Source organism: Schistocerca serialis, chromosome 1 (assembly GCF_023864345.2).
Source record: "Schistocerca serialis cubense isolate TAMUIC-IGC-003099 chromosome 1, iqSchSeri2.2, whole genome shotgun sequence".
NCBI lineage: Eukaryota > Metazoa > Arthropoda > Insecta > Orthoptera > Acrididae > Schistocerca > Schistocerca serialis.
This window is the reverse complement of record NC_064638.1, coordinates 312,568,300-312,586,444: the sequence shown is the minus strand read 5'-3', so window position 1 is coordinate 312,586,444 and position 18,145 is coordinate 312,568,300. Positions and strand designations below refer to the sequence as shown.

Sequence of the window (18,145 nt, the reverse complement as noted above, 5' to 3'; positions counted from 1 at the left end):
GGCACTATCAGCAACTGATTGGCCTCCACGGGTACACTTCTGCGAATGGCTCATCCAACAATATGTCAATCCTCATTTCAGTGCCAATGTTCTCTTTACGGATGAGGCTTCATTCCAACGTGATCAAATTGTAAATTTTCACAATCAACATCTGTGGGCTGACGAGAATCCGCACGCAATTGTGCAATCATGTCATCAACACAGATTTTCTGTGAACGTTTGGGCAGGCATTGTTGGTGATGTCTTGATTGGGCCCCATGTTCTTCCACCTACGCTCAATGGAGCACGTTATCATGATTTCATACGGGATACTCTACCTGTGCTGCTAGAACATGTGCCTTTAAAAGTACGACACTACATGTGGTTCATGCACGATGGAGCTCCTGCACATTTCAGTCGAAGTGTTCGTACGCTTCTCAACAACAGATTCGGTGACCGATGGATTGGTAGAGGCGGACCAATTCCATGGCCTCCACGCTCTCCTGACCTCAACCCTCTTGACTTTCATTTATGGGGGCATTTGAAAGCTCTTGTCTACGCAACCCCGGTACCAAATGTAGAGACTCTTCGTACTCGTATTGTGGATGGCTGTGGTACAATACGCCATTCTCCAGGGCTGCATCAGGGCATCAGGGATTCCATGCGATGGAGGGTGGATGCATGTATCCTCGCTAACAGAGGACATTTTGAACATTTCCTGTGACAAAGTGTTTGAAGTCACGCTGGTACGTTCTGTTGCTGTGTGTTTCCATTCCATGATTAATGTGATTTGAAGAGAAGTAATAAAATGAGCTCTAACGCAGAAAGTAAGCGTTTCCGGGCACATGTCCACATAACATATTTTCTTTCTTTGTGTGTGAGGAATGTTTCCTGAAAGTTTGGCCGTACCTTTTTGTAACACCCTGTATGTCATAAGCAGTCACAGAAAATGAGTGAAGAGGAAAACAAATTAATTATTACGCCAGCTAAGCATAAAGATTTATAAAGGTATGGTGAAATATCAGAAAGTTAATGAAAGCCAATGCACCATTTAAAATCACCAAAGCAGTGTATGTTTCATGTACGCTGGAAAATTATTTCAATGTAAAGTTCAGCAGATAATTTCAAGAAATCTGAGTGTGAAATCATTGTTTCACCTAAAAGTACTAGTGGCAACCAAATAAATGTCATAATGTAAAGTAATGAGACAAAGCAAAGGGAAGACAAATCCCTCTACATTAAATAAATATATACAAAGCAGAGTGTAGGTATGTGTGTATATGTCTGGGATATCCTCCCAAACCCCGGGATCAATTTCAACTAAATTTTGCACAGGATCAGCAGGCCTCATGAGTATCAGCATTGCGGCATTTATATTCTCCTAACTCCAATAGGAGCAGACCTATGGGGAAAAATGTGTTTTCCAGTCCCTGGTGTGTAGGCTGCCCTGCGTGACAGGCATGTTGTGTGGGAACAGTAACAGCGTAGACTAGTATTAAATAAACCTAATTTATATGTTCAATCAAACAATGGAAAATCCAGAATGGAATGCAACAATATTATGAGAAGGAAAGTTGCTACTCATCATATAGTGGAGATGCTGAGTTGCAGATAGGCATAACAAAAAGGCTCTCACAATTAAAGCTTTCAGCCATTAAGGCCTTCGTCAACAAAAAACACACACACACACACACACACACACACACACACACACACACACACACACGCACGAGACTGCAGTTTTTGTGTGTGTGTGTGTGTGTGTGTGTGTGTGTGTGTGTCCTTTAATTGTGACACTTTTTTTTAATGCCTATATGTGACTCAGCATATCCGCTAAATTATTTGTTTAATAGAACGACAAAAAGGCATTCATTCCCTAATTCATTTCTGGAAGGAAACAAGGAAAGAAAGTTAAGAGTTTAATGTTGTGATGGTACATGGTAAAAAATTTTGCCATTCTAAAATCTGCAATATCAATAAGTATTTATTGGAAAAACATATCTGCAGTTTTATGAAACAATATAATCACTGACAAGTCACTAGAAAAGATACTCTTTTTTTTTAGACTGTCTTCTTTCTAGTTCAAGTGAATGTGTGACCTGTACAAAACTCTTCCCTTGTATGTCAAAATGGAGCAGAGTTTTTAATAAATCACATGCAAATATATAGTAAGAAGTATACGACTGTTTGAATGGTAATCAATCATTACAAATAATAGTCCAAGCCAGTTTTAAGTCAAGAAGACTTAGAAATGAAAATGTCCAATTTGCCTCAATTATGGCTAATACATTAATAAGTATTGGAAGGAGAGGTGACATAATAGACCTCACAAGGATCACAAGAAACTAAAAGGACACTGGACTGTCACGAGCATCAATGAACTGTCGTGGTGGTGGTCGTCGTCGTCTTCTTCAGTCCTGAGACTGGTTTGATGCAGCTCTCCATGCTACTCTATCCTGTGCAAGCTTCTTCATCTCCCAGTACCTACTGGAGCCTACATCTTTCTGAATCTGCTTAGTGTATTCATCTCTTGGTCTCCCTCTACGATTTTTACCCTCCACGCTGCCCCCCGATGCTAAATTTGTGATCTCTTGTTGCCTCAGAACATGTCCTACCAACCGGTCCCCTCTTCTTGTCAAGTTGTGCCACAAACTCTTCTTCTTGCCAATTCTATTCAATACCTCCTCATTAGTTATGTGAGCTACCCATCTAATCTTCAGCATTCTTTTGTAGCACCACATTTCAAAAGCTTCTATTCTCTTCTTGTCCAAACAATGAACCGACATACAGATTTTCTTAAGACAGATGACTCGGCACAGCTTCATAAAATATGTAAAAATCAACATATCAATAAATGATAATATAACTTGCTCTTGCTCTCTCTTATATATATCATTGCCAGTGCCTGGCCCCACTGAGGCAGTTCTGGCATTCGCTCAGTAGCCACACTGGCAGCTACATTAGTCTCTGTGAGCCCCTGGTACGTAGAGGGGGCTGGTAGTGGGAGTGGGCTCTCCTCCTGCCACTGCTGGAGGGGGCACCACAGCAGAAGAGGTGGAGGGGGACACCCAAACTGCCTGTCTCCATCGTAGAGGAGGAGGGGGAGGTCCAAGTTGCCCATCTTGATTATGGAGCTGTAAACTGACTGGGCTGGGGCTCAAAATTCGCCCACTGGTGAGTTTGTTGCCTGGACACAGTGGTAGCTGCAGTGCCAGTTTTCTGGTGCCTCTGACTTTTCATCAATCTCTGACAAACCTCACAGACATGGTAGTTGACCAGGTGAGTGCCCTTTGTGTTGGGGCACATGTGGTTGTCTCTTCTTGCACAGTTTATTTAGGTGAGGATCTGTGCACTTAACAAACCTGGGCTGTAGGCTGCAGTTATGGCTGGTGTGGTTGTACTTCTGACACCTATGACATTGGCCTGGACTTTCAGGTTTGTTGTATCGCTTCACCATCACCCAAAAACAGAGGACACCACAAATCCTTCCATGCCCAATGCCTTTCTTACATCTTCCACCTACCTGTCTACAGGATTTAAAACATGGGGAGAATGAATGTTTATGTTGTTTGCCAACTGAAACAATATATATATGAGAGAGAGCAAGTTATATTATCATTTATTGATATGTTGATTTTTACTGAAACATCATCTAAACTTTGCACGTTAATTAAGGCCATAGAAGCATAATCTTTTCCGAAAGTACTTCTAACCAAAAAGCGATTCTGGCAACTAAAGTCAGAGGTTTTTGACAATCCTGCTGCCTTTTGAGTTCTTGGAGTGATATTTCCATAAAAACTTCCATTCCCTAACACATTTCTTTAGAACTCAAATATGAAATGTGTTCAAACAATTTTTCATACCCAATTTCACTCCCTTGGGGCGTATTTTTCTATATCCAACAGAGAATTCAATAACCGTTTTTTACAGAAGTAGCTTTAAAAATGCTTTATTAGAACTTTAATAATGATTTATTTTCTGAAACAGATTTAACCCATTATTTTACCCCCTTAGTGGTTGAAACTCTAGAAATACAGTACTGATACTTTAATTTCTGACAGAGAAACCAAATACCAATTTTTGTAGTTCTAGCTAGCTTCTAAGTAGCATTATCAGCAACATATTTTCAAAAATCTTTCATCCTTTAATCCATACACTTAGCGATGGAATTTCAAACAATCCGTACGATGCCTACAGTATAAAATCAACATCTCTCCAAATTCCAAGTTTCTATACTTAACTGTTTAGAAAGGGCAATAACAAGACAATGATTCAGTCAGGTCTTATTTCATCCCCTCAGTGGTTGAATTACCAAAAACACAAACACAAGCTTTTTTTGTTTCTCACTGAGAAGTCAAATACCAATTTTCATAGATGTACCTTTAAAAATGTAATGTCATCGTGGTCTTCAGTCCAGAGACTGGTTTTATGCAGCTCTCCATGCTACTCTATCCTGTGAAAAATTTTTTCATCTCCAAGTACCTACTGCAACTGACATCCTTCTCAATCTGCTTTGTGTATTCATCTCTTGGTCTCCCTCTTCGATTTTTACCCACCACACTGCCCTCCAATACTAAATTGGTGATCCCTTGATGTACCAGAACATGTCCTACCAACCGATCCCTTCTTCTAGTCAACTTGTGCCACAAATTCCTCTTTTCCCCAATTCTATTCAGTACCTCCTCATTAGTTACATGATCTGCCTATCTAATCTTCATCATTCTTCTGTAGCACCACATTTCAAAAGATTCTATTCTCTTCTTGTCTAAACTATTTGTCGTCCATGTTTCACTTCCATACATGACTACGTTCCATACAAATACATTGAGAAAAGACTTCCTGACACTTAAATCTATACTCGATGTTAACAAACTTCTCTGCTTCAGAAATGGTTTCCTTGCCACTGTCAGTCTGCATTTTAAATCCTCTCTATTTTGACCATCATCAGTTATTTTGCCCCCCCCCCTCTTTGTAGTCAGGTTTACCTAAATATCCTATGGGTATTGTTGCTGAAAGGTAAATAGAATGTTTTGTTGTAAAAAGTTGAAGACTGTTGTATTCTCATTGGGAGGTCTAGAGGAATTCTTTGCTGTAAAAAATGGGAGACTGTGGTGGGTCAGATGTGACAGGTCCCTTAAAGTGGATCCTACATGCATATTTGTTTTGTTTTGTTTCAGGGTGTAAAAACACCTACAGTCATTCTCGACTGTGTCAGAACTGTGGAACAAGAAGACAAAGAAAGGAGTTAAAAATGACTACATGTTAATCCCAATTGATTAGAAGAGAAGACAGCTAAAAACAGGGACATGGAGAAAGGTCTATAAAATATCACATAGAGAAACAGTGGTCGTGAGCTAAAATTTAAATGTCTATCACCACACTGCTGTGATGGATAAAAAGTAAAACACAGTCAACAGCCCATGCGTCGTTCACTAAAACGGCCAATGACTCAGACGGCAAACACATGCAAGAACGTAAGTGGTTAAAAAAAGAGCATTCGGTCAGGAAATAGTGGACCGTCAAAGATGGAACACATTGAGCATAAAGCAGTGGGGGAGCATCACTTAATAAATGGCAATGGCTAAAAAGACACACTCGATACACAACCTAGCTAAAATGATCTCCTCAAACTGGGAAGGCCGAGAGGTGGTCATCTAACTCTGAGCTTGTGCCCATGAAGAGAGGACCAGTGGTGATCCTAAAGTGACACCACCTGCTGACAGACGGCAACACACACAGCATCAGAGGGAATGTAAGAACTAGCAGGCCAAGGTACAAGGACTGCAGCATTGGCAGCAGCATCAGCGGCTTCGTTTCCTGTCAGACCGAAATGACCAGGAACCCACACAAACATCACAGTGGCTCCAGCAGGTTTGAGCAGTGTCGCCAGATGTACTACTTGGCCTGATACAGGGTGAAGAGCTCTGCTGTAAGTACTGAGTGTTCCGGAAGCTGATACCAAAAAATGTCGGTGCCGATAACGAGGCCACATCTGACATCATGGTCAGTGTGAGAGCTGTTAGTGAACACGAAGGTACTATCGCAATGTTCCATGGAAAGATCGTGGAACTGAAGGTGATGGAGGGAGGCTGGAGTACTCCATTTAGTTCAAAATTTATTTTATTAGTTCTGTGGCTGGTTGTCCTGTCTCTCCTTTCAGTAATTTCATGTAGTCTTACATCTGTTGTTACAATTACTGATTTCCGACATTATGTGCAAGTGTGTTAAGACAGGCCTTTCACAGTGGCATAAAAAAGTTATTTCGCCAATACTAGTTACTCAGCAAAGTTGCAAATGATCCAGCCGAGATAAGCATCAAGCTCCTGCAGGCTTTGTTGCATCAGAGTCCAAACATCCCAGTAAGTTTCCAGGGCCAAAAGAGAAAACTTATCAAATAATAAGAAGCAACATGAAAAGGACTAGCTGGACTGACTCAGAACACGCTCAATGCCCATTATTAATAGTCATTAGGTCACGGGCTGTTGGTGACTGTAGCTTCCACATCAGAGACACATTAACTGATAATATCCTGTCTCGAATCACAAAACTGTTATTCTGTAATAACAGTCCAGCACAATTTAGAGCTACAATACTTTCAAGGACTGCTTACACACACTGGGATTTGGGTCACTGCCTGCCCAGTGGTCTAGAGTTTCCCGTGTGACCTTCTTGGACTTCCATGAAATTTCTTATGAACAGTTTCACATGTTCCCAATGAATGTAATTATCGGAAAGCAGCAGGAGAATAAAATGTTATATTCCATGAACTTTTATTATTAAGTTATTATGTGCAAAATTTCAGTTGTATCCTGAAATTACTTCTGGAGATATAAAAAGCTAAACTTTACATTTTTTTCGAGCATTTTTTTTATTTTCTTTTATTTTTTTAGCTGATTTTCCTTCAAGTTGTCCATACACAAAGTGCCCAGGAAATATTTTTATTATTTCACTTAAGAGAGCACAAAAAGTCGTACAAGGTGGCCTAATTTTGTTTCTTTTAAGAAAATATTGCCGGAAGTACTATGTCTCAAAGTTTCCAAAAATTCATTGGTGCACTGTAGATAGCTGCACTGTGGGATCAAACAAATGGTAAATCTATGTGAGTATCAAATTGGAAAAACTAAAGCTTTACCAGTGTTCAATGGGAACATGTGCAAATGATCACCCAAAATTTCAGCAAAATCTGTGATGGTCATGCAGGAAATTTTTCCAAAATTATACCCTTTGGCACGGAATGGCCACACATATGCTTCAGTTTTTCACCTTTTGCACAGGTAAAAACTACTGCATTGGCACTTAAATTTTGAATGATTATGAATTGGAGATGTAAAACTGAAGCAGTTGTAACATCCATTATGTCTGTACAATCCATGAAAATGGAGTTGTAGCTCCAAAAATGCAATAATCAGAAAGTAAAAATTTTGTGACTGACAATGGAATATTATAAATCAATACATCCCTAAGTCCATGCATATATGTTTATGCTTAGTATGGAGCCAATTCTGCAAAGCACACATAGAAATCGTAAAAAAAATTTGGCCTTAGATTTGACATTTCAGCCAAGGATTGCAATTTGAAATAGTAGTGTGAAGTAATACCAAACTAAGAAGATGTTTCAGGAATAACACAGGATGCCATGTCAAGTGGCTATGGCCATTTCAACAAATTCTGCAAAGCACCTTTAAAATTGGACAACAATGCTAGAGTAACAAATGTTGTAACTGCTGTTTGGATAGAGTACGCTATTCAGCAAACTATGTTTGGAGGTGGTGTGGGTACTGACAATGTTGACAGAGAGCAGGTTTTATCCCAACACAATGGAAACGAGACTTAGCATAAAATAATGCCATGTAGAGATATTACAACACTTTTCTAATAAAATCTATCCTTCAAGCTTTTTTAGTTGAGAAGTGTCAAGTTCTTAAAAACTTGTTTGTGAAGCAGTACGTAACGAAGAAATTGTCTACTGCGAGGTGGAAATCAAATGCTTTTAAATTTGGGAACCTAACCCCCCCTCCTCCCATCTGCCACATATCGCTCTCCAACACCCCTAAGAGTAAGGCAAAGGACCTCCTCAAGTTGCTGTCTGGCAAACAGTTTCTTTATGATATAGTGCTGTACATCCTATAATAACCATGAAAGTTGTGAAGGGTATTTATATTCTCATTTATTGGATCTGAAAATGCTACAGAGGGCATTGTCATACCATTTTGTGGAAAAGTATTTCATTACATAATGCATCTTTCAGTCCTCATTCTAATAAATACTACTATGAAATTTAGATTATAAGTGAGTAATTGAGTATGAGGCTAATATTTCCTTTTATGGAAAATGCTCATACTGAGTGATCTAGGCCCAACTCTAAACCCATTCTCACAGCTTCAGTTCAACCAGTACCTCTGCTCAACTTTTGAAAAATTACAGAAGGCTACATTAATGGACAAGCACTTATGGTGGAAGAAGCCACAAGCAAAGAAATGGTTTAGCCCAAACTAAGGAATTGTTTCCAGACATAATCATATAGTCTGTACCTGAATGTACACTGTTGTGAAATGTCTTGCCAGAATAAAATGCATGCACTTGCCTTCAACCTTCACTATTTTTATTTTGCCTCTACCAGGACGGGTTGTGAATTGTGCCTGGAAAGACTAAGCATGAGACTGTCAAGGGCCTGGTTCAAGTTTTAGCCTGCCACATAATTTTCATCTGTAAGAAAGCTTCATACATTTGTTTAATTAAGTATTATGAATTACATCCAAGATTGTGTTGCAATAATGATGTAAGATTTCTGACTTCAGTGTTCAATCCTGATATTGTCTCTAAGGTTTTGAAAAAGAATGACACTAAGTTGCAGATAGGCAGAATTAAAAGACATTTACACAAAGCTTTCAGCCATTGTCCTCATAAGACAAAGAGAAACATACACCATTCATACACACAAGCAAGCACATCTCTCACAGACATGACTGCCAACTCAAGCAACTCAGGCCAGAATGCAACTACCATGAGGGACATAAGAAGCAATCTGGAAGGAGTTGGGGAGGGGAAGGGAAGTAGTGTACGGGTGGGGGGGAGAGACGAATGCTGCCTCGTGAAGAGTGCTGGGAAAAGCATGCCAACAGGTGCAGTGTCAGGAGGTTGCTGGGCAGGGGGACTCAATTACAGGCAATTGGTTGGAAGTGTTGGTCAATGAGGGCCGAAAACCTTCCAGTGGGGCCACAATAACCAGCTACAATGGGGCATCCAGGATTGTTGCATTTGTGGATTATGGGGAGCATGTAGAAACTGGGTGTGTGGAGTGTCATAGAGGTGGAGGAGGGAAATGGATTCAGGGGAGAGGTCATTTATCAGCTCTGCAGCAATCATTTAATAGCTTTTTATATTAGTATGGCTACTAACCAGCTGTCCACCAGGAGGAACAGCCAGCGCCAAACGGTGGCGAAGAACAAAGTAGACCACGCAGTGGCACAACATGCAGCTGAACATAAAATGTTCGATCTAAATGCCTTCTTCGCTACCCGAGCCATCTGGATCTTCCCCTCCCTCACCAGCTTTTGGTGGTCATGCGTGCATGAGGTATCGTTTGCCTGTGTGTATGAATGGTGAGTTTCTCTTTTGCTGATGAAGGCTGTGGCCAAAAGCTTTGTGTAAGTGTTTTAATTGTGCCTGTCTGCAGCTTAAGATGTCATCTACACCACAAGCAACAATCTCTCTTTTGCTACTTGCCTGACATTACTACCTGGAGATTCATATTTTGTTTCAAAAAGGATGTTATCTTTGGTACTAACTGAACAGTTTGAAGCTCAAATGTAGGGCTCAGTAGAACAAATACAAAGCTCAAGGAGATATTTATACAATTGCTCAAAACAGTGATCAGAAACCCACAGCCCAAATATGGCTCAAAAACATTTTGTTTGGCTCACAAGGTCATCGTAGTTTTGATCTTGATAAACAAACAAAACTACAAATATTTCATGTATTTTTCATGGAAGAATAAGTTCCAAAATAACCAACTGGATAATTAGAATGCTTCAGTGTTAACTGCATCTATTTTACATTGTCTGATAGCATGCAACATAGGAATATCAATTTCGCAATTGCCTGCACAGTGACATGACTACAAAAGTACAAGGTTTTAATGAGTAAGAAACTATAAAAGCATTTATTCTTCAAGTAGTGGTACCTTTCTAACAACTGCTCTGCAGGCATCAAAACACTAGATAAGATTTAATCATGTCATGTATTAATGTATTTCACATGTGTCAACAAGCAGTGACTCCATCAGCACAGATATTTGAAGCTCAAATTTTGTTTCAATTAGTGTACGGCAACAATGTCTTGCTCAAAAACTTCTAACAAGACGAAAATATAAAATAAATGCAAGTCAATGGACAAACATTAAAATAACTACCCATCTTTTTAATTTGTGTAGGAAGAGCACCTATTTTAAAGAAATACAATTTGAACACATTATGAATTTCTTCATGTGAAGAAGTATCTAGCTCTTATAAATGATGCTCAACAGACTTAAATCTTGTCATTACAGCCAAAACTGATGGCACAACAAAATATGTTTACAAAGGAAGCAAACAAAAATGTTGCCATTTTGTGAGCTAAATACCATGTTGCCAAGATAACAGCAAACACTGAACAGTATTTCCACAATCATGCTTAAACACACACACTATAAAATATGAACAAAATTTCCCTCCACCTCAATGTCAAGTCTGGTTTTCCTCCTCTTAAATTACAATAATACTGAGTTGCAAATGTAAATTATCTCTATTTCATAGCTACAAAAGCTCATGTCTATTATTCTACATTTTTTATTCTTGAATAAAATTGTGCTTTAAAGGCATTTCTTCATGTTTTTGTTTCACAAAATTACTATACACGTTTCATTTTAAACCATTTTCTAATAATATACTGATAAAACAAAAAGGTTATTGACTCACAAACTATACTTATTCACCACCTACAAAATATTTAAGTTAGAAACATGCACCCCAAACATCGTCACATTCCGACAATGTAGGCAGTAGATACTAAAAGGCTGTCACGATCTCTGATTTAAAAGAAAGCAATTTTTATAAAAGTCAAAGTTATTCTATGCTTTCAAAGGTAAAGTCAATTACATTAGAACTTCCAACATCACTGCATATGAGAGCTATGACGAGCTAAAATTCTTGACTTGCTTGGAGCTGGAGCTAAAGTTCAGAAATGCATTGTAAGAAATAAATATATGGGGGGAGTCAAATGAAAACAAAAAGTGTAAATAAAAAATCAACATTTCACACCAGTGTTCATTCACTGTTTATTGAGTTAGAAGTACTGTTACCAGTGATTTAAGGAATGCTCTACAGATGGAGTATACTACAGACAAGCGAAATGCAGCCACAATACCAGTTCAAAATGGCTGCCCCATTTGCAACATGCGCCAAGGAAAAACAGCATTCTGGTGCAAATTATCTGAACAGTGAAGGTACAAAACCTACTGAAATCCAACAACAAATGGAGGTATAGCATGGTGGTGAATGTCTATCTCTGCAGCAAGAGTATGAGTAGAGTAGAAAATTCAGAAATGGCACAACTTTTGTGACAGACATTCAGCGCCCAGGTCAGGCACATCGTGTTGCACAACAGAGTCTACTGCAGCAGCTGAAGCTATTTATTGTGACGGAAAATCACCATCTGACAGTGTATGAAATAGCCACAAATCTGAATATTATTCATGGCTCAGCACATCACATCAATCATGAAGTGCTTAAGTTTTGCAAAGTGTCTACAAGATGGGTGTCATGGCAGCTCACTCCATAAATGAAAAACTGATACTCTGTCACATCCACCATACTCACCAGACCTCATTCCGAGTTATTACAATATGCCTGGGCAACTCAAGAGGTGCTGTGAGGAAACAGATTCATACCGATGAAGAGGTGCAGCATGCCACACACACACACACACACACACACACACACACACACACACACACACACACACACAACTAACAGAATTTTTTATAAGGGGAATCTGTGCACTTCGTATGCGCTGGAGGAAGTGTGTTGAGCAACAGAGAGACTATGTCAGAAAATTATACACTTGTTTTCCATTTGTGTTCTGCTTCAAAATTTTACATATAAAAAAGAATATGAAATTATCCTAGATTTTGGAGCTATTAGTAGCTTCCTTGGGGAGGTACTAGGACAGGCTGGAGGAGGAAGGGAAGGTCACTCAGACCTCAGGATGGGAATGTGGGTCTCACGGTTATCATGCAAGGTATAAACCCCTGCAGTCGCACTATCCACTGTGCCCTCGGTGGCTCAGATGGATAGAGCGTCTGCCATCTAAGCAGGAGATCCTGGGTTCCAGTCCCGGTTGGGGCACACATTTTCAACTGTCCCTGTTGACGTATATCAACACCTGTTGACAGTTTAGGGTCTTGACTTAACTATCATTTCACTCAGGATGAGAGGCAGCCATCTATGGCTTCCTTCGTGCCTTTTAAATTCTAATGTCAGAGGATATGAATAAAGGATTACTTTATTCCTGGGAATCAACAAAACACAACAGTTTTAAATCCAAAACTTTCTTAAACTTTTCGATGAACAGTGTAAGTTTTGTTATTTTCTCATAAATATCAGCTGCAGGAAGAATATTTACTAATCTGTACGAGAAATTGACATGGCAGTTCAAGTTAAACTGTCTGTTTAAAAATTATGAGATTAATTGCTACTGAGTGTCTTACACAAGTTACCCAAAACTTAGCTGCAGTTCATTACATACCTTCAAGTCTTTAAGAGGCATTCCCTCTGGAGAAATAGCATAAAAGGTTCGTGCCTCATGGCTTCCTTTATCAGCAACCACTGTCCCTTCCTCTGTCAGTTCCCACTTCTGATGTGATACTGCCTCTGTTGATACCAGCTGTAATTGCAACAAAATTTAGCGTGTACTGTAACATTTGTTTCATAGTGAAAAATTTAATGTCAGTAAATTAACACTATTTGCATAGTGCTGGGGACTATAGCCAGGAAAAAGTTATTCTCTTTTGAAATATTACATCAGCTGTCACAGTGCGTATTATGACATCACATACCAGCCTTCCCACAACAAATATCAGTGACAAATATAGATAGTGATAACAGATTTACATGTAGCATATTTCAATGTCTACATTCACTCCATATTTAATGCATTTTTTGCTACAAAAACTAAATGTAAACACAGAAAAGCTGTATTACGTATCAGACAATTTTTAACAAGTATTTTGGTTCAAACGATCAATAAGTTGCTTATCTTATACCAACCATGAAAATGTGAGGCAGGTTCACTATGTAACTGTTATCAAACATTGCAGCCAAGAGCTCTAAAATACTCACGTCAGACCTCAAAGGAAAGTTATTAATGCATGGTAATATTAAGATACACTAGAAGCAGTTGCAAAATGGTGAACACATATGAAACACAAGAGAAAAGCTATGATGCTGTCATAAAAGTTGTACCTTGTATTAACATAAATTGAAAACTAACAATAGTGAGATCTTCATGATTAATTAACATTTTCCCAGCAAAGTCAGGTCCCACATGACAGGAAATGGCATATTCACAAGATTTAGAACAAGCTGTGTACAATGCAGACTGATTGTAAATGATGTAAATTTTCATGCACGGTAAGTTTTATCGTCAAAATTGGAAAATGGTCCAGCAGATATACAGGAATCAGAGAGTAGGAGCCAATATAGTAGAACACAATGCAAAATTTACTGGAGTAAATAAAGGCATTTGGTAGGAACATAACCTTTCCCTCATTACTTTTCAACATAGGCCTACACAATGAGTAGGCAACAATTGAATGTACTGATATGTATGTTGAAGGAACAGCTATACAAGGCCGAGTTTAGTATTTTGCTTTAATCACAGTCTGATCTGCACATCTGATGTTACGCTCTGAAAGGAGGGGGGGAGGTAGTTGGATTAAGTTCGTCAACTCAAAGTAAGTGGCCTGCCTGAAGGTATGTAAACATTGTAAATGGTGATTGTTGAGGATTTTTGACTTACGCAGCTACTGCTTGCAATGTTGTACGATGAGGAACCCACTCTGTGTGAACCAATTTACTGATTGCTCCACATGGCACCTCAGAAAAAGCATGGTTCTGACAGAATGTACTCAGAGCATTGGGAAATAGTAAAAAGTGAAGTGTGTTTCTTGTAGAGTAACACAACACAAATTGCAGAAGAGGAGGAGATAAGGCTTCTTTGTTCCGGTAGGTGACAGTACTATCCTTTACAGTTCCAGTGAATGATCAGGTTTTGGGTGTCCAAGTTAGGAGGACTGGTCACGCACTCCAGATCTCTGCCTGTCACCAATGGTGATGGAACCACATCAAGGAACATTGCTTCAGAATTTGATGGTACTCCTCCTCCTCTTTCACAGTCTTTGGTGGCTGGGGTTCTTGCTAGGGCCTATTCATAATGAGTGGGCAGTCCTGGGACCAGAGGTCACAGTCCCTTCGATCAGTGGCCAGTGTCCAGCTTCTCACCTGTGGGTTTCCAGGGACAGATGCCCCAAGGAGGAAGTTGTGGCTCAGGGCAGGTGTGGGAAGTGGTTCCCGAAGATGGTGCCATGGGAACCACAAGAGAGGGTGGAGGGAGAAATAGTTAAAAAAAAAAAAAACTGAGTTAGTGGAAGTTATGGTTGTGACTTTCACACCATTGGATGTCATATCAACAGGATGTAGGCATTCATATTTCTTATATGCCTCAGTATATGACACGTAGTCAACAGATATATATTTCTGTACTAGCTGAGAAACCTGGTGTTGCCAAGGTATTTATTTACAGCTGTGTCAGACATCATAGCACTTTGAATATGTCTGAAGTAGTATGATTGGGGACATGAATGAAGAGCTTGTTTGCTTCACAAACAAAGGAGAGAGCCACATAGAGCTGGCTGTACAAAAAGCAACTTACACTAAGGTCCATGCCTGCAACACGAGCATCTGGCTTTGTTTATGGTCATGGTATAACATAAGCTCACTGAGAATTGTACACGTTTAAAGTATGTGGTAGACTGTTAGGAATAAGTGAGATTTGGTTTACAAAGAGCCACTCACCTGCACCACATCCCATCAAAATTTTTGCTTCTATGATGATACATTGGAAAGATATAACTAAGTCTCTGTGAGTGAAGATTCTGGGGAGCAAGATAATGCATAACACTCTCTCATTTACATTACTTCACTTTTGGAAGGAGTTTCCCAAGAGCGACTTTGTTGTGTTCTGCCCACTCGTCTAATATTGGGCGACCTAGGAAAGGTGCTGTCTCGGATCGCCAGACAATAATTCAAGCAAATCGTATTAACAGATTTGTTTACGTAAGGAAATGATTACAATACTTAACTCTATGAGATACGTATACATCACAAGATATACAATTCATAATACAAGTGAACCAATACAGTTTCTAAGTCACTACTGTAGCGTTCATAGGTCGGCTCAACTGGAACTCTGGCCATGGCTGGTGGAACGGCGCTTATATCCTCTTGGCCTAGATGCCACTCCTGTCTCAGTGTCATCCTAGGAAGGGGTCTATCAGCATACTATTCGCTTATGTTGTCTCACATCCCTCTCTGGTCTTCCATTGTTGAGCGTCGTGTCAGCGTGGAACAGAGTTAGTGTCTGATGTTCTCGATCGGCAGCACGTCTCGCCACATGATCTTTGATTAGGATCTTGAAACCACATAACCCACAATCTTTTAAGTGTTGTGGTATATTCAGGATCTGTCAAGCAGTCTTGGAGATTAGCATATTCACACAGACAAATGCACAGCCAAGACAGTTATACAGTTTTTTTTATTGGTATAGATTTTCTTCTTCTTCTTCTTCTTCTTCTTCTTCTTCTTCTTCTTAAAGACTGGGCAAACTAGTGAACGTGGAGGATGGTGTTCCGTAGAATTGAGACACAAAGATGGTTGTTTACAAGGACTGGAGTGATTCTCCATGATTACAAAGATGCTATATCTAGACTCTGCCAAGCAGTGGGATGACAAATGACCAAAGAAAACAACTCACTGGCAGTAGGATGTAAGGTTTCACATCGTAACTGAAGGGGATTTGGGGGAAGATTCTCTTCAAAGGCTACAAAAACGGCATCTGTATCTACTCTATTATCCTTCGAATCTTTTAGACAAAATGTACACCTTGCCACTCAAGATTAGCCCATGGCTCCTTGTCTGTCTGGAGCATGAGGTCTCGGTGGAAGATGAGTCCTTGGACCATACTCAAAGTCCTGAGCAGGTCGCTGACATGTCACCCAAATGTTCACCTGACTGCAAAGCTGTAAACTGTGAAGCAGAAGAGACTTTAATCAACACGATCCATTGCACATTTTGCCTAATGACTCAGTTCCCCCAAATTTATGTTGGATACGCTTAAAAAAAAAAAAAATTATGGCTTTGGGCTTTGACACAGTAAAGTATCTCCAACAGATTACGTATGTACTATTTACTGAATAAAATGTTCCACTCCTAGATATCTGGCTTTCCCTCTTTTCACGGGGTAGCCAGGGTAGGGAAATCAATAGGGTTGTAACTGTCCGCACCAAAGTTTCGATTCCTCTCTGAAGAGATGGTAGGATCAGAACGGACATTGCTCTGGTATAATCCAATAGGTTTCAGGTGCAAAATATCTTCCATGATGTTACCTACTCCTGATCAAGGATTCTTCACAATGGCACCACCTAGCCACAGCAAAGGCCATCTGGCACAATGGCTATTGCCGGGAGCCCTGATACCTCAGGAAGACAGACACATTCCTCAACATGTGTGTAGGCATAGTATTCCAAGCACCTGTAGTCTGATCCCTGCCATTCCACTGGGCTTAACTGAAAGGATAAATAAAGACCCCAGTTTGGCTACTGCACTGGCCTTGAAGTGTTGAAGTGCAAATAAGAACCTATGCATGGATTGCGCAAGATTATCTTTAACACTACACGCAATAGGCACTATTCAAGGCATTCTTCCTCACTTGGTTCACACTACAGAACAATTTGGAAAATGAAGATCAAACTCAGAAGGGGACCACAAATTACTTCAGCCAAAAGGTGGTGAATGAAAGAGAATTCCAAGAAAGGCAGGTAGAACCTATGGAATAGCTGGGTTGACATCAAAGACTGCCACCTTGACAGAGAGCAAGGGAAGGAAGGATAGTCAGAGATGAAATTTAACAGTAAAGGACAGGAAGGAGGTGCTGCAACAGTTTGGGACTCTGTGATTACCAAGCACCTATGCACTAAAGGGTTGTGAGCCTCCGAGAGGAGTGAAACTGAAGATAAAAAAGTTGTAAAAATGTAACCCAGAGTACAAGTTTTCTTGTACTGTGCCAGGCTTAAAATTACTTTGGGCCTCTGAATACACTAAGGTGGCAATTTGTTCCATCCCTGGCTGTGTATTTGAAGATCTGATACACCCAGACCTGTGAGACAGTTGGCAGCATGTTTCCTGAATGGCTTGGTCCCCTGGGGTTGATTCCTGAACAGCCACTAAAAGTTGGGATGGACTGTGACACTAAATGCCAATGACTGAGGCAATGCCGAGATTTTGAGGGCCTGATGAGCCAGAAGGAAGCATCACCGAATGCAGAGTGGTGGTTCACCAGCCCCTGCAGACAGACTGTGAAATGGGCTGGTCCCAAACTGGGCTCCAGTTGACATCCAAATGTCCTCATGTTGGACAGCATTTAATACCTAGAGGTAGGAATTATGGGCTGATCCAATAATTTCATAATTTAACCAGGATCTGACAAATGCTCTATAAAACTGTAGGAGGTGCATTCTGTCACCTCCTCATGCCTTTCCGCTGAAGCACTTCAAAATATTCCACAATTTGAAGCCTTTTATTTGCCGATCTGTCAGGTACATGAGCCAGATTAATTCTGAGTGAAATAGCACGCCCAGAACTGCATACTGTCCTTGAAATTTAAAATATTGTCCCCTACTGTGAGTTCCAATAAGTGAAAACTGCAACAAGCACTATTAAAATTGACCCAAGTAGTCTTCTCAAGTGAAAACCAAAAACCAGTTCTACTAGCCCAAGTTTCCAACCTCCTTGAAAGAAGAGTATAAGATTGTGAAGTCATCCAAAAAAAAAGAACTTTTAACTGGGCTTCTGAC

The 18,145-nt window shown here is 40.0% G+C and overlaps 1 protein-coding gene across 1 annotated transcript in view; it reads right to left on the bottom strand.

The window, feature by feature from the left end:
- The window catches only part of LOC126469653 (phenylalanine--tRNA ligase alpha subunit), a 135,687-nt gene that overhangs the window by 84,829 nt on the left and 32,713 nt on the right, over positions 1-18,145 (bottom strand). Inside the window, exon 2 of the mRNA XM_050096782.1 lies at positions 12,763-12,900. Within this exon, the coding sequence (XP_049952739.1) occupies positions 12,763-12,900 (138 nt within the window). The remainder of the gene's footprint in view (positions 1-12,762; positions 12,901-18,145) is intronic.